We start from the raw sequence: 24,187 nt of genomic DNA, 5'->3' as shown, positions 1-24,187 counted from the left end.
CCTGAGTAGTTGGGACTACAGGCACCCACCACCACAGCTGGCTAATTTTTTGTATTTTTAGTAGAGACAGGGTTTTACCATGTTGGCCAGGCTGACTTTGAACTCCTAGCCTCAAGTGATCTGCCCACCTTGGCCTCCCAAAGTGCTAGGATTATAGGCATGAGCCACTGCACTTGGCTCTAGACAAGCACTTTAAAGCAGCTGTAATAATTAACTATGCTCAATCAAATAAAGGAAAATACACTGGAAATGAAGGAAAGTATAGGAAATAGAAGACAGATAGAAAGTAAAAAAAAATGAACTGAAGAAACCACATGGGGATCCATCAAGGGAGTGAGAGGACATAGAAAACAGAGAAGAGCAAAGCTGAGCAGCCAGTCACCTGGGACTGGCCTGGAGGCAAGAGAAGCTCCCCAATAAGGGGAAGGGGTGAGAATTCCCAGGGGATCCACACTACCCACAGGGACTTATGCAATCCTAGGAATGGAAGAACACCCATGACTCCCACAGGGCCTCTAGACTGATACTGAGAGGCATCTAGAGTTTCTGCAGAAGCAACACTAAAGTCCACAGAGACACCCACAGGCCTTGGGTGCTGGAGCAGCCTGGTGCAAGCTGCCATAGCCCCAATAAAGGCTACAGTCATGATGCCAGAGAGTAGTCAGATTGCTCCACTCCCCCTCACCAGATAAGGTTCAGTGTCAGCTTCCAGCACAGTGGTCCCACACCTGCCTGAACTCTGGCAGGAGACACAGTTCCTGCCTTTCTCCAGGAAGCACCCAAACAGCAGATCAGGTTACTCTACCCACCCCTGCTGCTCCTAAGCAAGTGTAACATGCTGGCTGGGGCTTCCAGCAGAGAAGACCTGCCTCTGCCTAAACTCTGTGGGCAGTGCAGCTACGTGTTCTCCCAGGAAGCACCTGGATGGTGGGCCAGATTACTCCACCCAACTGCTGCTCCTAGACTTGCAACACTCCCTGGCTGGGGCTTCCACACAGTGGCCACACCTCTGCCTGAACTCTATGGGTGGGCACAGCTCTGTGTTCCCCCAGAATATGCCTGGATAATGGACCAGGTGACTTCATTCACCCCTGCTATTCCTAGCTAGGTGGGACTTACTGATTTGTGCAGCTCCCAAGCAAGGGGAAACTCTCAGAACAATGAAAGGGGTGAGACGCCCAGGTTCTCAGGCTGGTGGGGGAGCAGGTGTGCCTCCCTCCACAAGGCCAGTTAGGGAAGGGTATGGCCTGACTGCCAGCTGTGGCCCCATGCCTGAGGGAGTCCTGCAGTCCGGAACACCTAACAAAGGAAAGGCAGGTACAGAGCTAGTGATTGGTGACAGCTACCCCAAACTCCAGGAGTGAACCTAGTTGAGCGGGAGTGGTCATCTCTCTCCCCTCTACTGCAGAGCACTACTGTGAATGTGTCAAAATATGAAAGAGCAGAGGGCTAACAGCCTATCTGCTGGCTACTACTCTTAAGCACCACTACTGGATTTCAACCCAAATTATAACACTAAAAATATTTTGCCAGTATACAGCATCTATGAAACCTAAAGTAAAAACCCAGCCACAAAAATCCTGCACAGAGCATTGGCCTTCTGAAAGCAAGCAGAAATGAAGCCAACTGACTATACTCAACTCCCATCACAGGTAAAGAAACACTAGCCCTCACACATGAGAAAGAATCAATGCAAAATCTCTGGTAATTCCAAAAGCCAAAGTGACCCTTTACCTCCAAATTAACAGACTAGTCCCCCAGCAATGGTTTTAAACCAGATTGAAATGACTGAAATGACAGACATAGAATTCAGAATCTGCAGGGCAAGAAAGATCATTGAGATCCAGCAGAAAGTTGAAACCCAACCCAAGGAATCCACTAAAATGATTCATTTTAGGAACTGAAAGATGAAATAACCATTTTAAGACAGAACAAAATTGAACTTATGGAATTGAAGAATTCACTTCAAGAATGATGAATATAGTTAGAATCATTAACAGCAGAATTGACCAAGGTGAAGAAAGAATATCAGAGCTGGAAGACCAGTTTTACGAATCAATTCAGTTGACAAGTTTTTTTTATTTAAAAAAATGAATAAAACCTCCAAAAAAGGTGGGATTGTGAAGGGGCCAAATCTATGACTCACTGGCATTCCTGAGAGAAAAGGAGAGAGAATAAACAACTTGGAAAACAGAGTGAGGATATAGTTCATGAAAATTTCCCCAATCTCACCACAGAGGTGGACATACAAATTTAAGAAAAATAGAGAACCCCTGTGAGATACCATACAAGACAACCATCCCCAAGGCACATAGTCATCAGATTCACCAAGATGAACATAAAAGAAAAAAATCTTAAAGGCAGCCAGAGAGCGAGATCAGGAACCTACAAGGGGAACCCAATCAGGCTAGCAGCAGACCTCTCAGCACAAACTTGGAAAAACCATTACCAGCCACTATAAAAATACCCCAAAGTACACAGACCAACGACACTATGAAACAACTACGTTAACAAGTCTGCAAAATTAACTAGGCAGCATGATGATGACAGGACCAAATTCACACATAACAATATTAACCTTAAATGTAAATGGGCTGAATGCCCCAATTAAAAGACACAGAATGGCAAGCAGGATAAAAGACAAGACCCATTAGTGTGTTGAACTCAAGAGACATCTCACATGCAAAGACACACACAGGCTCAAAATTAAGAGATGGAGGAAAATTTACAGAGCAAATGGAAAGCAGAAAAAAGTAGGGGTTACACTCCTAGTTTCTGACCAAATAGACTTTAAACCAACAAAGGACAAAAAAGACAAGGGCATTACAAAATGGTAAAGGGTTTGATTCAGCAAGAAGAGCTAACTCTTCTAAATACATATGCACTCAATACAGGAGCACCCAGATTCATAAAACAAGTTATTAAAGACCTACAAAGAGACTTACAGCCTCATACAACAATAGTGGGAGACTTTAATACCCCACTGTCAGTATCATTGAGACAGAAAATTAACAAAGATATTCAGGACTAGAACTCAGCTCTGGACCAACTGGACCTGATAGATATCTACAGAATTCTCCACCTTAAAATACAGAATATACATTTTTTTGGTGCCACATGGCACTTACTCTAAAATTGATCACATAATTGGAAGTAAAACACTTCTCAGCAAATGTAAACGATGTGAAATCATAACAAACAGTCTCTCAGACTGCAGTCCAATCAAATTAGATCTCAAGATTAGGAAACCCACTCAAAACCACACAACTACATGGAAATTGAACAACCTGCTCCTGAATGACTTTGGGGTAAATAATGAAATTAAGGCAGAAATCAAGAAGTTATTTGAAACTTCTTGAGAACAAAAAGACAACATACCAGAACTTCTGGGATATAGCTAAAGCAGTGTTAAGAGGGAAATTTATAGCCCTAAATGCACATCAAAAAGTCAGAAAGGTCTCAAATTGTCACCCTAACATCACAACTTAAAGAACTAGAGAACTAAGAGCAAACAAACCCCAGAGCTAGCAGAAGACAAGAAATTACCAAGCTCAGAGTGAAACTGAAAGAGATAGAGACATAAAAAATCCTTCAAAAAATCAATGAATTCAGGAGCTGGTTTAAAAAATATATCAATAGATAGACTGCTAGTTAAAGTAATAAAGAAGAAAAGAGAGAAGATTCAAATGAACACAATGAGAAATGATAAAGGGGATACCACCACTGACCCCACAGAAATACAAATAACCATCAGAGAATACTAGAAGGTATCACACCAGATGAATTCAAATTATACTACAAAGCTACAGTAACTAAAACAGCATGGTACTGGCATAAAAAACAGACACATAGACTAATGGAACAGAATGGACAACTCAGAAATATATCTATGCACTTACAGTCAACTAATTTTTGACAAAGATGCTAATAACATATATTAGGGGAAAGAACGGACTCTTTAATAAATGGTGCTTAGTAAACAGGATGTCCATATGCAGAAGAATAAAACTACATCCCTATCTTTCACTGTATACAAAAATCAACTCAAAATGGATTACGGACTTAAATGTAAAACCTGAAACTTCGAAAATACTAGAATAAAACATTGGAAAAAAAGCAATAGGACATTGATCTGAATGAAGATTTTTAGATAAGACCTCAAAAGTACAGGCAAAAAAGCAAAACTAGACAAATGAGATTACATCAAGTAATCTCAAGTAATCTACCCTCATTAAAAAAAGCTTCTCTGCACAGCAAGCAAAATGAGTTAAAAGACAACCTACAAAGTGGGTAAAATATTTGCAAACTATTCATCTGACAAAGAATTAATAACTAGAGGAACTCAGACAACTCAGCAAAAAATAACACAACTTAAAATAAGCAAAAGATTTGAATATACGTATCTCCAGATGAGATATACAAATGGTCAAGATGTATATGGGAAAATGCTCAACATTACTAATCATCAGGGAAATGCAAATCAAAACCACAATGAGATGCCATCTCATCCCAGTTAGAATGGCTATTATCAAAAAGACCAAAAAACAAACAAACAACTAAAAAAAAAAAAGAAAAACCAAACCACCAAACAAACCAAGTGCTGGTGGAGATACAAAGAAAGAGGAATACTGCACACTATTGGTGTAAATGTAAAGTATTATAGCCATTATGAAAAACATATCAAGTTTCCTAAACAAAACTGAAAGCAGAACTACCGTATAGTCGAGCAATCCCACTGCTGGCTATTATTTCTAAAGGAAAGGAAATCAGTGTTTTGAAGAGATATCTGCACTCCCATGTTTACTACAGCACTATTCGAAAGATCCAAGGTAAGGAATCAACCTAAGTATTTATCAACACAGGAATGGATAAAGAAAATGTGGCACATATATATAACGGAATACTATGCAGACATAAAAAGAAGGAAGTCCTGTTATTTGCAGCAACATGGATGGAACTGGAGGTCTTTATGTTAAGTGAAATAAGCCAGGCACAGAAAGATAAATATTGCATGTTTTCACTCATATGAGATCTAAAAAAGTGGATCTCATGGAGGCAGAATAGATTCATGGTTACCAGAGGCTAGGAAGGGAAAAGGGGAAGAGAAGATGTAGAGAAATTGGTTATGGGGTACAAAATACAGTTAAAAGGAATAAGTTCTAGTATTTAGTACAGTAAGAAAACTATAGTTAACAATATTTTATTGTATATTTCAAAATAGCTAGAAGAGAAGAATTATAATGTTCCCAAAAGAAAAAAAAGAAAAATGTTTTAGGTAGTAAATATTTCAATTATCTGATTTGATCATTACACATTGTATATATGTATGAAAATATCACATGCACCTTAAAAATATGTGCAACTATTATATATCAGTGAGAAAAGTACAAAAGCAAGTAAGTTGAACCACTGTAGCTACTTCTATTCGGCATTAATTAAACAGGACATCCCTAACCAGTGTACTGTATCAGTCAGCATTCCAACAGGAAATGGATGGCATACTTATAATAGAATTCAATGAGAGTTTATTTATAAATGAGCTATTTGAAAAGAATTAGGCAGGGGGAGTCACATGGGACAATATAATAATCCAAAGCTAGTAGCAGTTGAACTTACTTTAGGGTTGAAGGGTCAAGGAGAGAGAACATTGCTGGAATTCAGAAGAAAATAGTCATATAAAATAAGATACTGTGAGACAGCTTAAGATAGACAGATGAAGGTGACCTCTTAGGGGAGAAAGCCAGGAGAATAAACCTGATTTCACCTTGTTTCCTCCTTATACTCATCTTCCAGGGTTTTCCATTGGCTTAACCCAATTGGAAGTCAGAAGGAATGAGAGCCTGTTGATTTGGTAATTCCAAGTTAGTATTTTTGTGGTAGAGAAGACAGGAAGGTGGATCTGAAGAGTCAAAGAGAAGATATATCATACATGCAATAAAACAAGGAGGAAAAAAGCAAAAGGATTGTAAAGGCCAAAATAAAACTGCTACTATTTACATATATCTGTGGAAACACCTAAAGAATAAACACATACATTATTGGAATTAATAATTTGAGTTTAGTAAGGTTGCTGGATATAAGTTCAACAAAAAGCTTAACTGTACTTTGTACAAGCAATAAGACAGTCTTGTTTTGAAGCAAAGATGGACAAATATACTATATAATTCAAGTAGAGCAATATGGAAGATATAGTTGTTTTACTAAAAGGCACTTGGTCAACTCGATATCTGACTGGAAGAAAATGAAACTCGACCCCACCTTACACCCTGCACAAAATCAATTCCAGACCAATTGTGGATATAAATGTGAAAGGCAACAAACAAACAAAACTAACCCCCACCCCCTGCTCTTTAAAAAGACCAACCACAAAGAAACTTTCATGAGATATTATGGAAAACTATGGTCGACTGGGTGCTATGGCTCATGCCTGTAATCCCAGCACTTTGGGAGGCCGAGGCAGGCGGATCATTTGAGGTCAGGAGTTTAAGACCAGCCTAACCAACATGGTGTATTCTTATCTCTACTAAAAATACAAAAAATTTAGCTGGGCGGGGTGGCGCATGCCTGTAGTCCCAGCTACTCGGGAGGCAGGATAATCCCTTGAACTTGGGAGGTGGAGGCTGCAGTGAGCCAAGATCGCGCCACTGCACTCCAGTCTGAGCGACCCAGCCCGTCAAGAGCTTGGGCTAAGGGGAAGCTTCTAAAATAGGACACTGAAAATGCTAATCATAAAATAAAAGATGGTTAAATTTGACTATATTAAAATTAATAATTTCTGTTCATGCAAAGATACATTGAAGAGAAATAAAGGGAAGACACAGTGGAAAGACACCGGCAACAAGCATAATTCACAAAGTCATAACCAGAATCTATGGAAAATTGTTACCAATGGTTAAGAAAAAGACAAACAGTACAATAGAAAAATAAGTATTTCCAAATGACCAATAAACAAATGAAAAGATATGCAACTACCTTAGTAATCAGGAAAAAGCAAAATGAAATGGCAATGATATGTTACTCTTCACCTATCGAAATAGCTGATGCTAAAAACACTGATAGTAGTAAGCATTGGTAAGGATGTGGAACAACTGGAACTCTTACACGCTGCCGGTGGGAACATAAATGGGTATAATCACTTTGGAAAATTGTTTGAAATAATCTACTAAAGCTGAGGAAACACATACCCTATGATCCAGCAGTTACTCTTCAAGGTATGCACTCAAGAGAAATGTGTTACCAAAAGACATGTGCAAGAAGGTTTACAGCAAAAATTTTTGTAATAACTCCAAGTTGGAAACAACCTGAATTCCCATTGAAGGTAGGATAAATTATGGTATTCTACACAATGAATACTGTACAGCAGGCTTGTCCAACCTGCAGTTTGTGGGCTGCAGGTGGTCCAGGACAGCTTTGAATGAGACCCAACAAAAATTCGTAAACTTTCTTAAAATATTATGAGATTTTTTTTGTGCGTTATTTTTTTCTCATCAGCTCATCAGCTATCATTGTTAGTGTATTTTATGTGTGGCCCCAATTTGTCTTCCAAAGTGGCCCAGGGAAGCCAAAAGATTGGACACCCCTGCCAATTAAAATGAATGAACTATTGCCACATACAACAGCATAGATCAATCCCAATGACATAATTTTGAGCATAAGAAACCAGATACAATTGATTACATACGATATGGTTCCCTTTATATACAGTTCAAAAGCTGACAAATATAAACATAAGTGTTTCATGATTCAGGTTTAGTGATAAAATTATAAAGAAAAGTGAGGAGGTCATTGCCATAAAGGTCATAAAGAATCCTTTTGTGGAAAGTAATAACTGTGAGGGAAAGGAGGGGGGCTTCTGGGATGCTGGTTATGTTTTATTTATTTTTTTAAAACGAATGGTTATTAAAGGTATGTTTACTTCATAAGAATTCAGAGTTGTACGTACTTTGTTCTATACACTTTGCTGTATATGTGCTGTATTTTACAATAAAGAGAATTAAAAGGTTGTTCTTTTTCTCCAATTCTATACCTGGCACAGCATAAAATTCAGGGGGTCCTCTGGCTTTTCATAGACTAAGTTTTCAGTAATCTGCTGAGAGAGAGAGCATAAGGCAACACATTATGGCTCTGCGCAAAAGTTATGTGGTCAGGTTATATTTGATGCTATCTCTCCCACTAACCTAACACATACCACAGCTTTTGTTTTTTTCAGAGATGGGTTCTCACTCTGTCACCCAAGATGGAATGCAGTGGTACTATAATAATTCATAGCTCACTACAGCTTCAAACTCCGGAGCTCAAGGAATCCTCCTGCCTCAGCATCCTGAATAGCTAGGACTATAGGTGCACACCACTATTTCCAGCTCACTACGGTATTTTGAAGAAATTAAGTAACAGCTTACTTTACTATTACTAATAAAATTAGGCAAATTAAGGTAAAATTTAGAGAAATAAAAATTTAGTATAAATAGCAATTGATATTTTCACTAGTTTCCAAGATCCAAGAGATAGTGAGAAAGTTTGGAAGAAAATATTTGTTTTGAGAATTGTGATCTTGCTAGATTGAGAAATTAATAAATTATTTGCTTTGAAGAACAGTACGAGAAAAACTTTTTGAATAAAAATATAATAAAGTAAGCACAATTCTCACTTGCAGGGCATAACAATCAGGCAGATTTCAGGATAAAATATTCAGGTCTATCTAAGGCACCAACATCATTCCATTATGTGTTTTATATCTATTTCTGTTGAACACATATTTAATTACTATTTTTTCGTATAACAATGTATGCATAAGCATTTTTTCTTCACAGGTGAAGAAAATTATAAAATGATTAAAACTCTGCTGTCTCAATGGAAGTCTCAACAGGTTTCATCCTTCAGTTTAATAATTAGTAGTTCTTGAATTAAAGCCAGAAACCCAGACATTAGTACTCTTCCAACAAAAAGACATTTGAAAAAGGAAAAGGCATAGACCAAGGTTAATGAAGTAGACATCACTTATCCTTATCTTATGTGAGGAATCTTAGGTTCACAAAAGTTAAGTAATTTTTCCCAAATCACAAAGACAAGAAGTACAAAGTTAGGATTTGAGCCTTGGGCTAACAGATTACAAAATCTGTTCTCTTTCCTCTATGCTCTACTTCTTTACATTCAAAAATTGTCAGTTTAAAGGTTTTCATTTGAGGTAAGCCATTCTTATTTTACACCTTTCTAACCACAAGTTCCAGCACCACATACTGAGGTCAATGAGATTTGTAATTTGAAGGATTAGAAGCAATTTTAAAGTATTTCTTTTCCCCTCTAGAGCATGTGGATTCTTAGATGGTTACGAGATTGGTCATCTTTTGAAAGTATAGTCATGTTCCATATAGTGATGTGTTTCAAGATTTTAATGGAGCTGAAAAATTCCTATTGTCTAGTGACGTCATAGCTGTCATAACGCCATAGTGCAAAACATTAATCATGTGTCTGTGGTGATGCTGGTGTAAACAAACCTACTTTGCTACCAGTCGTATAAAAATATAGCACATGAAGTTATGACAGTACATCATACTTGAAAATAAATGACTGTGTTGCTGGTTTATGTACTTGCTATGTGATTTATTTAGAATGTACTCTGTCTACCTATTTTAAAAAAGTTAACTGTAAAACAGCAGGGAGGTTTTTCAGGGGATATTGCAGGAGAAGGCATTATTATTACTGGAGATGACAGCTCCATGCATTTATTGCCTCTGAAGACCTGCCAGTGGGACAAGTTGCGAAGGTGGAAGTCAGTGATATTGATGATCCTGACCCTGTAGGCATAGGTTAGTGTGTATTTGTGTCTTAGTTTTAAATCAAAAATGTTTAAAAAGTAGAAAAATAAAAGTAAAAAAAATTTAAAAAATAGAACCAAGATTACGGAATAAGAATGTAAAGAAAAATATTTTTGTATAGCTGTACAATGTATATTTTAAGCTAAGTGTTATTACAAAACAGTCAGAAGATTAAAAAATTTAAAAGTTTATAAAGTTAAAAAGCTACAGTAAGCTAAGGTTAATTTGGTTTTGAAGAAAAATATGTTAAAAAAATTTAGTGTAGCCTAAGTGTTCAATGTTTCTAAAGTCTACAGTATTGTACAGTAACATCCAAGGCCTTCACCTTGGCCACTTCACCACACACTCACTCACTGACTCGCTCAGAGCAACTTTCAGGCCTGCAAGCTCCATACATAGTTAAGTACTCCATAGAGGTGTACCATTTTTATCTCTCATATGGTAATTTTACTGTATGTTTTCTATGTTTAGATACACAAATACTTCCCATTGTGTTACAATTGCCTACAGTATTCAGTATAATAATGTACAATACAAGTTTGTAGCCTAGGAGCAATAGGCTATACCATATAGCCTAAGTGTGTGGTAGGCTATATCATCTAGATTTGTGTAAGTACACCGATGTTCACACAGTGACAAAATCGCCTAATGATGCATGTTTCAGAACTCTCAGAACATATCCTCATTATTAAGCAACACGTGATGGTATAATACTTCTGCCTGGATTGCCTTTTTCTCTTCTTTTCAATTGATAATATTTTGTCCTTCCTTCCTAGACTGGCTCTTTAACCCTTGGCCAAGTTTTTCTCTATCAACCAACCTACCTGATCTATAATCCCTCTGAATGGCTTCATACAATGGTATCATCTATTTGGTGTTTATCATTTACTACTTATGGTAACTACATCTTAATGCACTTATTAACTTCTCAATTAGAATATATCCCTTTTTACAGAATACGCCCTTTCTTGTACCTCTTGAAAAACTTACAATTAAAGAGGGGAATTGAGAGGTTTACCTGGAATATTTGCAGAATGTGGTGTTTTTCCATGTATTGGAGTGAAACTTGATAAGGATCTTCATAAACTATAGAAGGCAACCTTCTACAAGTTTGATTGCGTATACGATAACTCTTTCCTTGCTCAATTTCCGAAAATTCATCCTGAAATTTAAATCCCCCCACCAAAGAATCCTTAGTAAACCTGAAGGGCCTAGGAATTGTCGTTATCAGTGAAATCCGATGTCAATGAGATCTTAACACCAGGAGGTAGAGAAAAGACACATTTTTAAGAGAGACTTGGATAATCCTCCAGGTCTCCAGGTGCAATATAATGCACCTCATGTCCTGGGAGGTACCCTAGGCATTGCCAATCAACTTCAAATACTTTTCCCTTCGCAGGGATCTCCAATCGACTCCAAATTCCCGTCTCCTGGTAGAAGCTCAGAGAGGGAAAATGACTTAATATCACAGAGTTACTTGCAGAACCAGGACTTAAAATGCAGGTTTCCTGAATCCTGGTTTTTAATCCTTCCTGAAAGGCCTTTGGGTAGTAGAGAAGGCAGTACTTCTCTTTTATTTCCCATCCGTCTTTTGCCCTTCCTGAAATTATGGGTCACACATACCACAACATGTGGGTTTTTTCTTTATCCTTGATGCAATATATCCCCTTCCATCGTACCCCTATTTCTACTCTCCAGGCCCCATCTAGATCTCTGATCTCCCAGGTAGGTATCAAATGCCCATTTAACTTACAGATTTGGTTACTACGGCTTGAGTTTTTTCTTGACTACTAATATGGTTCAATTTGGATGAGATGGAGGGGAGTCTTGGGAAAAGGGCTTGGTCTTTTGCTTGGAAATTACTGGTGAATCTGGCATCAACTGGGTGGTAGGCTGGGATAGTGGTTGCATTTTGAGTTTCCAGTTCAACTGAAAGCTTGGAATTGAGGTCTACTTGGCTATTCTCAAATTTGCAGGGTTGTACTCTGTAGTCAGCCTCTTTGTCCTCCTTGCTGTTGCCTAACTGGGGAAATATCCTGTCTTCAGACTGGCCACATCTTTCATAGTAAGACAGTTGGTCTTTGTGATTAGCTTGTCTGTCTGCTAAGTGGTCAATCTGGTCAGATTCACTGTAGTCAGCCTTGTCAACTGGAGGTTGATCAGCATTACTATGAGCTTGGTCAATAGTCTGGTGTTCAGCTTGTTCAGTGGCTTTGCCATACACTTGGTGGTGAGTCTTTTCAGATGTTTTGTGGTCAACGAGGCCATGCGATCTGAGGTCAGTCTGCTCAGAAGTTCCTTGGTCAGCCAGGCTAGCCAATCTGTAGTCAGTCTTCACAGAAGTTCTCCTAACTTTGCCTGACATTCTGCGGTCAATCTGTACTGAAGGTCTTTGGTCAGATGGTACGGATGACCCACTGTCAATCTGTACAGAAGGACTTTGGTCAGATGGTACGGATGACCCACTATCAATCTGCACAGAAGGTCTTTTCTCAGATAGTCTGGATAATGTGTATGTAATCTGCTCAGAAGTTATTCCCTCAGCCTTGTCAGATATTCTACGGTCCATCTGCTCAGAAGCTCTTCTCTCGGACTGGCCTGCTATTTTGTGGTCAGTCTGTTCAGAAGCTCTTCGGTTAGACTGTGTAGATAATCTACCACCAATATGCTCGGAAGTTCTTCTCTCAGCCTGGCCTGACATTCTGTGGTCAGTCTGTCTGGAACCTCTCTGGTCAGATGGCATAGACAGTCTACCATCAATCTGCCCAGAAGTTACTCTCTCAGCCTGGCTAGGTAATCTTCGTTCAATCTGTTCAGCAGTTCTTTCCTCGGTCAGGCCAGACACCTGATCATCACTCTGTTCATACTGTACATTATTAGCTTGGCTAGATGCCTCGCCTTCAGTCTGTTCAGATGGTGTTTGGTCAACCTGATCATCTGCTCTAAGGTCAGAAACATCAGCAGGGTCGGATGCTCTGTGGCCAGCCTGACCAGGTGTACTACGCCCATTTTGTTCAGCTACTTCATTGGTAGTTTGGCTAAATATGTTGGACTCAGCCTGGCTAGGCACTCTTAGGGCAGTCTGATCAGCTATTCTGTGAGCAGTGTGGTTATCTGCCTTCCTTTCGGCCTGGTTCTTCTGGTCGTCTTCTTCCTGGCCATTAGTGTGGCCAGCACTTGAGGGAGCGGCTGGGCTTTCATGTTCCAAGGGTTCAGCCAGAGCCTCTTCCGGAGGCTCTTCCATTTCCTGCCGCGTCCCTGACTGGTCTAGGTTGCCAGGCACTGTGGGTGGAGCTGGGCTGGGTCGTCTAGGCGACCCTTCAGGAACGCCACATGATACCCAAGGGCTTTGTTCGGGTCTCTGCGCGCGTCAGGGCGAGTGGCCGCCCCGCTGTTGTAAGTGGAGGGATGGCCGTCAGCTGGCCCTGCAGGGCGCAGGCGAGTGCAGGGACTACGCCATCTCTTGAGAAGAGGCCATTCCCAGGCTCTGGCAGCTAGAGCTTCTCCTCCCCGCGCCGAGCGACCAGGCCACTGGGCTCCGTGCATCGCCACCTCGAGATTTACCCTCTTCCTTGTTCGCGGAGGTTCTCGGCAGTGTGTGAGAAAAAGGCCCTCTCTCAGGTACTGCTACGCTGATTAACATCCCCTACCGCACGTCCATATGTTAGCAGATGAACACACAACCAGCTGCACGAGGACCACAAACCTGAACAGAGGTTGTTGCTATTGCCAATAACTCAAATTCACACTTTGGTGCTGAGTTTGTCTCTAATCACAGAGGTAATGCACAGTATGATGCTAGACTGGGCACTGTGCTAAGTAAATAGTCTTGCTAAAAGTTACTCTTCTTTGACTCTATTCAGTGTTGTGGTAACACAACCACATTATATTCTTTTACATTTTTCAGTACTACCTTTACAGTGCCAGTGCTGTTTTCAGTAGTACCAGGAAGAGTTTAGTCTTACTAACACTCATGCTATTACAATCTTAGGGATCTGCCCTCACAAGAAAAGAGTGTAAAGAAAAGAGTTTTGCTCTCCACCCCTAACACATCCCTTGGCAGTTTATTCCTGCAGGAGCGTCCTCTCCCCCATCCAAAGGACAGGTCACCAGTTGTTTTCCATCCCCTTTGGGTATAGCTGGCTTGGCAGTGGAAACTCCTGCCCCAAGGTGTTTTCTTGCTGAATTAGACATGTGATTTATGGCGGGAGAGCCAGAGAGAGGAGAGAAGATCCAGTGAGAATGAGTTCTAAAACTGCACCATCTAGTGGTCTTACAGCAGAGAGGCGAGTTAGAAGGAGGCCAAACCAGAGTTCCAGAAAGGAAGGGAGTAAGAAAAGTAGAGAAAGATACCAGAAGGAATATTTAGCAAGTGGAGAATTTGTATTTGATGGTGTCGGCCAGTGGGGCCCCGGTTTTGAGATTTGGCTCTCCCCCTTTGCAATCAACCTTAAGAATGCACCTCAGAGTCAGTAGGCTGTCTACTTTCAGGAGTAGGCCAGTACAGAGATGGTGATTGATGAGACATATTTGACCTTGCAAAGCCTGAAATCACTGAGGCAGGCCAAGGGTTGGTAGTGTGATGCCAGATATTCCTTTAGTAAGGATTTAACTGCATTAAACAATTAGAAATGAGACTTAAAATCCAAATTCAAATACTTGTGATCAAAGTGTGACAGGGAGAGTGGATACACTTGACACCATACTTAGGAATGGAAAGGGGAATCTAAGCACACTACTCTGAAGTAAAGTCATTTATGTAACAGTGCCTAGAACATAACAGGTGCTCAAGAAGTACTTGTTGAATGTAACTTTATGAATTATCTACCTTATTTATTTAAAAATGTATGACACAATTGGATACTGTGTTTAGAGTAAAATAGCTCTTGGGCTATGGCTTATAGCTTCAAAGGGTTATTGGTTTTGGAGATTTATTTTTCCATTTTATAACTTAAATGTAATAATCGTAGAAATATAAAAAAGAAAGCATAAAGAAAAAAATTCCCAAACACTCAAGAGATAACCTTTCTTGACATTTTGATGTGTATCCTTCTGGAAATACCCCCATGCAAATCTATGTGTCTATATCTATAGGTATGTATATATTTTGCAAAATGATGATTTATTAATTTGAGATCTTTATCTTTTTAATGTAGCTGTTTTGTAGTTACAAATTTCCCTCTGAGCTGATCCTTTTGCTGCATCTCTCAAGTTTTTGGTGTTATGTTTTCATTCATCTGAAGATATTTTCTCATTTTCTCTGTGATTTTTCTCTTTGATATATTGGTTGTTTAAAAGTATGTTGTTTAATTTCCAAATATGTAAGAATTTTCCAGTTTTCCTTCTCTTGCTGATTTCTGCTTCATTCTGCTGTGTTCAGCGAAGATACATTGTATGGTTTCAATCTTTTAAAATACATTAAGGCTTGTTTTGTGGCCTAACATAGGTTTATCCTGGAGAATATTCCATGGAAAGAATGTGTATTTGCTATTGTTAGGTGGAATGTTCTTCATAGGTGTTAGGTCTAATTGGTTGATAGTGTTGTTCAAGTCCTATATTTTCTTACTGCTCTTCTGTCTAGTGTTCTACTCATTACTGAAAGTGGGAAACACAAAAATCAGCTGGGTGTGGTGGTATGCACCTGTGGTCCCAGCTACTGGTGGGCTGAGGTGGGAGGATTGCCTGAGACCAGGAGGTTGAGGCTGTCTGAGCCGTGATTGTGCCACTGCACTTCAGCCTGGGCCACAGAGTGACACCCTATTTCACGAAAAAAAAGGGGGGTATTAAAATCTCCAACTATTATTGTAGAACTGTCTGCCTTTCCCTTCAAATTTGTCAATGCTTGCTTCACAAAATTTGAGCTTGTTGTTTTCTACAAATAATTATTTTCTATAAATAAATATTATAAAACAAGAAGAAATAAAATCTTCTTGTTTAATTGACACTTTTATCAATGTATAATGCACTTCTTCATCCCTCATAACAGTTTTTGACTTAAAGTCTATTTTGTCTGATACTAGTATAGCAGCTCTTGCTCTCTTTTGGTTATTATTTGCATGGAATATCTTTTTCCATAGTTGTATTTTCAACTTATTAATGTCTTTGAAACTAAAAAGAATCTCACACTAAATAGTCGGATCACATTTTTAAAAATCTATTCTGCCAATCTTTGTCTTTTTGTTGGAAAGCTTAATCCATCTACATTTGAAGTAATTACTGCTATGGAAGAACTTCCGTCATTTTGCTATTTATTTTTATATGTTATATCTTTTTTGTTCCTCAGTTCTTCCATTACTACCATCCTTTGTGTTGAGTTGATTTTTTTTATAGTGTATCATGTTGATTCCTTTCTCATTCCTTTTCTGTGTATATATTTTTAGTTATGGTCTTAGTGGTTACTTAGGGATTATAATTAGCCTCCTAAAGTTATAACAGCCTATTTTGAATTAAAACCATCCTAGCTTCAATGGTGTACAAAACCCTGCTCTTATATAATACATGTCTGTCTCTTTTTTTGTGTGTTATTGTTGTCACAAATAGCATCTTTATACAGTGTGGGCCTATTAACATAGATTTATTGTAATTATTTTTTACATCCATCATTTGAATCATACATAAAAAGAGGTTCAAACCAAACATATGATGCTGGCTATTAAATCACCTATATAGATACCAAAACCAAAATAAAATTTTTTTTATTTCTTCATATGACTTCAAGTTATTGTATCTTTCATTTCTAGTTGAGGATATCCTTTTGGAATTTCTTGTATGGCAGGCCTACTCTAGATGAACTCCTTAGGATTTGTTTATCTGGGAATGTCTTAATTTCTTCTTTATTTCTGAAAGGTAGTTTGCTGAATGTAGAATTTCTGGTCGATGGTATTTTTTTCAACTCTAAGTATATTGTCTCACTGCTTTCTCATTTCCATGAATTCTGCTGAGAAATTGGCTCTTCATCTTCAGTATCTTTATATGTGAGGAATCACTTCTCTTTTGCTGCTTTCAAGATTTCCTCTTTCAAAATATCTTTCTCTTTTGAAAGTTTTACTGTCATGTATCAGTGTGGATCTTTTTATGTTATTCTTTTGGAGTTTGTTGAGCTTCCTGAATGTGTACATTCATTTCTTTTATCAAATTTGTAACATTTTCAGCCATTACTTCTTTAAATATTTTTTCTTTCCCTTTCTCTCTCTCCTCTTTTTCTGGAGCTCCCACCATGCATAAGTGGTACACTTAAGGGTGTCTTGTAGGTCTCTGAGGCTCTATAAATTTTTCTTCATTCTTCTTCCTCTTCTTCAGGCTGAACAATTTCAATTGACCTATCTTCCCCTAGCTCTTTGAACATTTTTAAGACAGTTGATTTAAAGTTTTGGTCCAGTATCTGTGCTTCCTTAGTAGCAGTTTATTTTAATTTCTCCTAGCCATACTTTCTTGTTTCTTTGCATACGTCATAATAAAAAACCAAAAGGTAAAGTCTGGACAGTTTGTATATTACATGCATCATTCCCTGGGCATGCATGTGCTTTTCTGGATGTCCAATACATGCAGAAACTTTTTGATAAACTAATTATTCAAATAATCTCTCTCCCCAGCTTTTCCTCCCAAGCTTTCAGTATGTCCATTACTTAACCATGATTTTAGTCTTTTTACCCAGATGCCAGCAGGTTGCATTTCAATGTTTTTGAGGAATGCTCTCTTTGTAGCCACTTTTCCATCCTGACAGAGTTTCGTTGATGGATACTTAGATTGTTTCCATATCTTGGCTATTTATTCACAATAATACTGCAATAAACACAATAGCACAGTAGTTTTGATATTTAAGCCTTTCTGAGAATGTGCCCATTTGTATAGATAATGTATATCTATATTAGACATATAGATATTAGAAATATATATTAGATATTTTATCTAATGTATCTAATATATTAGATAATAGAGATAATCTATATTGTAATGTCCCTTTTTTCATTACTTATTTTAGTCATTTGAGTCTTTTTTTAATGTGGTCAACCTAGCTAAAAGCTTATCAATTTTGTTGATATTTTGAAAAAACCACCTTTAAATTATTTTTCTGTCATTTTTATATTCTCATTTTATATTCTCCATTATATTAACATCTCTCTAATCTTTATTATTTCGTTCCTTCTGTTTGGTGTGGGTATAGTTTGCTCTTTTTTATAGTTTTATAAGGTGGAAAATTAGGTTATTGATTTGGGACCTTTGCTGTTTTTAAAATATAGGCCTCTATAGCAATAAATTTTCCTCTAAGCATTGCTTTCCTGTATCCCATAAGTTTTAGTATGTTGTGTTTTCATTTGGATTTATACTTTTATGCTTTAGAAAATACTTTGAAAGTATTTTCTAATTTCTTTTGTGATTTCTTCTTTAATCCATTGGTTAGTTAGAAATGTGTTGTTTAATTTCCACATATTTCTGATTTTTCTAAATTTTTTTCTGTCGATTTATCCTTTAATTTCATTGTGATTGCAGAATATATTTTGTATGTTTTTTTTTTGTCTTTTTTTTTTGTTTTTTAAATGAGACAGAGTCTCCTGTGGCCCAGGCTGGAGTGCAATGGCATGGTCTCGGCTCACTGCAACCTCTGCCTCCTGGGTCAAGCGATTTTCCTGCCTCAGCCTCCCGAGTAGCTAGGATTACAGGCATGTGCCACCATGGCCGGCTAATTTTTGTATTTTTGGTAGAGACTGGTTTTCACCATGTTGACCAGGCTGGTCTCGAACTCCTGACCTCAGGTGATCCACTTTCCTCAGCCTCCCAAAGTGCTAGGATTACAAGCATGAGCCACTGTGTTTGGCCTTGTATGATTTTAATCTTTTAAAATTTACTGAGGCTTGTTTTATGGTATAACATATGGTTTATCTTGGAGAATGTTCATGTGCACTTAAAAGAATGTGTATTCTGCTGGGTTGGGTGGAATGTTCTCTAGAAGTCTGTTAGGTCTAGTTGATTTATAGTGTTAGTTAAGTCTTCTCTTTCTTTGTTGATCTTCTGCTTAGTTGTTCATTCTATTATTGAAAGTGGAGTATTGACGTTTCCATCTATATTCTTGAATTATCCATATCTCACTTCAATTCTGAAAGTTTTTGCATATATATTTTTGGAGTTCTGTTGATAGGGCCATATGCGTTTGTAATCATTATGTATACCTGATAGATTGACCTTCTTATCATTATAAAATGTACTTTTTCTAGTAACAATTTTTGCCCTAAAATCTATTTTGGGTCATAGTAGTATAGCCACTCCAGCTGTCTTTGATTACTTCATGCATGGCATATTTTAAAAAACCTTTTTACTTTCAACCTATTTGTGTCTTTTGATCTAAAGTTTGTCTCTTGTAGACAGTACAGACATAGTGGTATAGTTGGATTTTTTTTTTCAGGGGAGGGTCCATTCTGACTATCTCTGCCTTTTGATTCATAAGTAGGATATACATGTTTTATTTTATTTTATATATGTCATATATTTTTTGTTCCTCAAGTCCTTCTTTCATTGTGTTAAATAGATATTTCCTAGCATACCTTTTAAATTCAATTGCTGTTTTTTTACTGTTTCTGGAGTTATTTTCTTACTGATTTATCTGAGTATTATAGTTAATTTAATCTTAACTTAAAATAATCTTGTTTGGATTTATGCTAACATAACTTCAGTATTATGTAAAAACTTTGCTCCAGTATATCCATGTGCCCTTCACCATTCTTTGTATTATTATTTTCATACAAATTACACCTTTACAGATTATAAACCCATTCACACAGCTATTATAATTGATGTATGCTGTTATCTTTTAAAACAGGTAGGAGAAGGAAAGAGTTACATAGAGAAGTGTGTTTATAACGTCTTTTATAATATTATATTAGTCCATTTTTCACACTACTGATAAAGACATACCCAAGACTGGGCAGTTTACAAAATAAAGAGGTTTAATGGACTTAGAGTTGTGGCTGGGGAGGTCTCACACTCATGGCAGAAGGCAAGGAAGAGCAAGTCATGTCTTACATGGATGGCAGCAGGCAAAAAGAGAGAGCTTGTGCAGGGAAACTCCTGTTTTTAAAACCATCAGATCTCATGAGACTTATTCATGAGAACAGCATGGAAAAGATCCACCCCCTTGATTCAATTATCTCCCACCAGGTCCCTCCTGCAACACGTGGGAATTATGGGAGCTACAAGAAGAGATTTGGGTGGGGACACAGCCAAACCACATCAAATACCTAAGTACTTACCTTTGCTGGTGCTCTTTATTTCTTTACGTGGATTTGAATTACTATCAAGTATGCTTTCATTTTGGCCTGAAGGACTCATTTTAGTATTTTATATGGCAGGATGGTTTGATAGTGATTATGTCAGTTTTTATTTATCTGGAAATGTATAACCTGTTTTTTCATTTTTATTTATATATATGTTTTGATTACATAGTAGGTATATATATCCATGGGTTAAATGAGATATTTTGATACAAGTATGCAATGTGTAATAATCAGATCAGGGTAAATGGGGTATCTATCACCTCAAGCATTTATCCTTGTGTCTTAAACAATCCAATTACACTCTTTTATTTTAAAATGTAGAATTAATTTTTTTACTATTCTAATCCTGTTGTGCTGGCAAGTACTAGGTCTTATTCATTCCTTCTGTGCTTTTGTTCTCCTTAACCATCCCCACTTTCCCCCAATTCCTCACTACACTTCCCAGCCTCTGTTAACCATCCTTCTACTCTCTATCTCCATGAGTTCAATTGTTTTTATTTCTAGCTCCCACAAATAAGCGAGAACATGTGAAATTTGTCTTTCTGTGCCTGGTTTATTTCACTTAACATTATGATCTCCAGTTCCATCCAGGTTGTTGCAAATGACAGGATCCCATTTTTTTTTCTTAAGACAGAGTCTTGCTGTGTTGCCCAGGCTGGAGTGCAGTGGTACAATCTCAGCTCACTGTAACCTCCACCTCCTAGGTTCAAGTGATTCTTGGGCCTCAGCCTCCCACATAGATGGGATTACAGGCATGTGCCACCATGCCTAGATAATTTTTGTATTTTTAGTAGAGATGGGAATTTACCATGTTGGCCAGGCTGGTCTCAAACTCCAGAACTCAATTGATCTGCCTGCTTTGGCCTCCCCAAGTATTAGGATTACAGGCGTGAACCACTGCACCTGGCCCGATTCTTTTTTTATGGCCGAGTACTACTCGTTGTGTATATATATATATATCACATTTAAAAAAATCCATTAATCTGATGATGGACACTCAGGTTGCTTCCAAATATTGGCTATTGTGAATACTGCAGCAATAAACATGGGAGTGAAGATATCTCTTTGGTACACTGATTTCCTTTCTTTTGGGTATATACCCAACAATGGGATTGTAGATCATATGGTAGCTCAATTTTTAGTTTTTTTCTTGTTGAGGAACCTCCAAACTTTTCTCCATAGTGAAAATAATTTACATTCTTACCAACAGTCTACAAGTGTTACCTTTTATTCACATCTTCACCAGCATTCAATGTTGCCTGTCTTATGGATAAAAACTGTTTTAAATGGGGTGAGATGTCATCTCATTGTAGTTTTGATTTGCATTTCTCCGATGATCAGTGATGTCGTGTACCTTTTCATATGCCTGTTTGCCATTTGTATGTCTTCTTTTGAGAAATGTGTATTCGGATCTTTTGTCCATTTTTAATTGGATTATCAGATTTTTTCCAATAGAGTTGTTTGAGTGCCTTATATATTCTGGTTATTAATCCCTTGTCAGATGGGTAGTTTGAAAATATTTTCTCTCATTTTATGGGTTGTCTCTTCACTTCATTGTTTCTTTTGCTGTGCAAAAGCTTTTTAACTTGATGTTATCCCATTTGTCAATTTTTGCCTTGGTTTTCTGTGCCTGTGGGGTATTACTTAAGAACTCTGCTCAGTCCAATGTAGTGGACAGTTTCCCCAAAGTTTTCTTTTAGTAGTTTCATAGTTTGCAGTCTTAGATTTGTCTTTAATTAATTTTGATTTGATTTTTTTATATGGTGAGAGATAGGAGTCAAATTTCATTCTCCTGCATATGGATATCCAGTTTTCCCTGCATCATTTATTGAAGAGACTGTCCTTTCCCCAATGTATGTTCTTGGAAACTTTGTCAAAAATGAATTCATTGTAGATGTATAGATTTACTTCTGGGTTTTCTATTCTGTTCCTCTGGTCTATGTGTCTGTTTTTATGCCAGTATCATGCCATCTTTATTATTATTACAGATCTGTAGTATAATTTGAAGACAGGTACTGTGATCCCTCCACTTTTCTTTTTGCTTAGGATAGCTTTGGCTATTCTGGGTCTTTTGTTGTTCCATATAATTTTAGGATTTTTTTTTATTTCTGTGAAGAAAATCATTGGTATTTTGATAGGGATTGCATTACATCTATAGATTGCTTTGGGTAGTATGGACATTTAAAAAATAATGATTCTTTTAATCCATGAACATGGAATATCTTTCCATTTTTTGGTGTTCTCCTCAATTTCTTTCATCAGTGTTTTATAGCTTTTATTATAGAGATCTTTCACTTTAGTTAATTCCTAGATATTTAATTTTATTTTTAGTTATTGTAAATGGCATTACTTTCTTGATTTCTTTTTCGGATTGCTTGCTGTTGGCATATAGAAATGCTACTGACTTATATGTTGATTTTGTATTTTGCACTTTTACTAAATTTCTTTATCAGTTCTAGTAGTTTTTTTTTTTGGAGTCCCGAGGTTTTTCCAGATACAAGATTATATCTGGATCTGCAGACAAAGATCTGAAGTTTCTTTGTTGATTTTCTGTTTGGAAGATCTAGATCTGTCCAGTGCTGAAAGTGGGGTATTGAAATCTTCAGCTATTAATGTACTGGGGTTTATTTCCCTCTTTACCTCTAATAATGTATATCTGAGTGCTCCCATGTTAGGTGCATATGTATTTATGATTGTTACATACTCTTGCTGAATTTATCCCTTTATCTTTATATAGTGACTTTCTTTGTCTCTTTTTGTAGTATTTGTCTTGAAACCTATTTTGTCTGATATAAATATAGCTACTCCTGCTCTTTGTTTGATTTTGATGGACATGGAATATCCTTTTCCATCCCTTTATTTTCAGTCTATGTGTGCCTTCATAGGTAAAGTGTGTTTCTTATTGGCAGCAGATCATTGGGTCATGTTTATCTTTTTATTCATTCAGCCACTGTATGTCTTTTTTAATTGAGAGTTAAATCCCTTTACATTCAACATTATTATTGATGAGTAAGGACTTATTCCTGCCATTTTGTTATTTATTTTCTGGTTGTTTTGTAGTCTTCTCTTCCTTCTTTCTTTCCTTTTGTCTTTTTTTTTCTTTTTAATTATTACTTTAAGTACTAGGGTACATGTGCACAACGTGCAGGTTTGTTACATAGGTATACATGTTCCATGTTGGTTCACTGCACCCATCAACTCATCATTTACATTACATATTTGTCCTAATGCTATCCCTACCCCAGGCCCCAAGCCCATGACAGGTGCCGGTGTGTGATGTTCCTTGCCCTGTGTCCAGTGTTCTTATTGTTCAGTTCCCACCTATGAGTGAGAATATGTGTTTGGTTTTCTGTCCTTGTGATAGTTTGCTGAGAATAATGGTTTCCAGCTTCATCCACTTCCCTGCAAAGAACATGAACTCATCCTTCTTTATAGCTGCATAGTATTCCATGGTGTATATGTGCCACATTTTCTTAATCTAGTCTATTATTGATGGACATTTGGGTTGGTTCCAAGTCTTTACTATTGTGAATAGTGCTGCAATAAACGTACATGTGTATGTGCTTTAATAGTAGCATGATTTATAATCCTTTGGGTCTATACCCAGTAATGGGATCACTGGGTCAAATGGTATTTCTAGTTCTAGATCCCTGAGGAATTGCTGCACTATCTTCCGTGATGATTGAACTAATTTACACTCCCACCAACAGTATAAAAATGTTCCTATTTCTCCATATCCTCTCCAGCATCTGTTGTTTCCTGACTTTTTAATGATTGCCATTCTAACCTGCATGAGATGGTATCTCATTGTGGTTTTGATTTGCATTTCTCTCGTGACCAGTGATGATGAGCATTTTTTCATGTGTCTGTTGACTGCATAAATGTCTTCTTTGCGAATTGTCTGTTCATATCATTTGCCCACTTTTTGATGGGATTGTTTGTTTGTTTCTTGTAAATTTGTTTGAGTTCTTTGTAGATTCTGGATATTAGCCCTTTGTCAAACGGGTAGATTGCAAAAATTTTCTCCCATTCTGTAGGTTGCCTGTTTACTCTGATGGTAGTTTCTTCTGCTGTGCAGAAGTTCTTTAGTTTAATTAGATCCCA

General features: G+C 37.5%; 2 protein-coding genes across 4 annotated transcripts in view; one reads left to right on the top strand and one right to left on the bottom strand.

Moving 5' to 3' along the window:
• Nucleotides 1-7,859: 7,859 nt before the first annotated feature.
• LOC105510718 (chromosome unknown open reading frame, human C3orf30) lies at nucleotides 7,860-13,269 on the bottom strand. 3 transcript variants are annotated; one of them, XM_011940610.1, is made up of 4 exons: nucleotides 12,510-13,269; nucleotides 11,569-12,413; nucleotides 10,834-10,977; nucleotides 7,860-8,089 (listed from the first exon to the last, which is right to left on the bottom strand). In XM_011940610.1, exons 1-4 carry the CDS (start codon nucleotides 13,057-13,059, stop codon nucleotides 8,021-8,023), a joined length of 1,608 nt encoding a protein of 535 aa, XP_011796000.1. In that variant the 5' UTR covers nucleotides 13,060-13,269; the 3' UTR covers nucleotides 7,860-8,020. The 3 variants fall into 3 exon arrangements, with proteins under 3 accessions (XP_011796000.1, XP_011796003.1, XP_011796002.1); XM_011940612.1 differs by having other exon boundaries at nucleotides 7,954-8,086; XM_011940613.1 differs by having other exon boundaries at nucleotides 7,863-8,089; nucleotides 10,834-10,901; nucleotides 11,569-13,269.
• Nucleotides 13,183-24,187, top strand: part of IGSF11 (immunoglobulin superfamily, member 11) — a 225,510-nt gene continuing 214,505 nt past the window's right edge. The window contains exon 1 of the mRNA XM_011940616.1: nucleotides 13,183-13,436. The gene's annotated coding sequence lies outside the window, so the exon portion shown is untranslated. The remainder of the gene's footprint in view (nucleotides 13,437-24,187) is intronic.

The sequence above is a fragment of the Colobus angolensis genome, unplaced genomic scaffold, assembly GCF_000951035.1.
Source record: "Colobus angolensis palliatus isolate OR3802 unplaced genomic scaffold, Cang.pa_1.0 Scaffold190, whole genome shotgun sequence".
Lineage (NCBI taxonomy): Eukaryota > Metazoa > Chordata > Mammalia > Primates > Cercopithecidae > Colobus > Colobus angolensis.
The sequence above is the reverse complement of the archived record's forward strand: the minus strand, read 5'-3'. Positions and strand labels throughout refer to the sequence as shown.

Coding starts and splice junctions, on each gene's coding strand:
- LOC105510718 (XM_011940610.1), bottom strand. CDS start 13,059: ATGGAAGAGCCTCCGGAAGAGGCTCTGGCTGAACCCTTGGAACATGAA. Junction 10,978..11,568: donor AAGCCGTAGTAACCAAATCT/GTAAGTTAAATG, acceptor TTTAAATTTCAG/GATGAATTTTCGGAAATTGA. Junction 8,090..10,833: donor ACATTCTGCAAATATTCCAG/GTAAACCTCTCA, acceptor TCTCTCTCTCAG/CAGATTACTGAAAACTTAGT.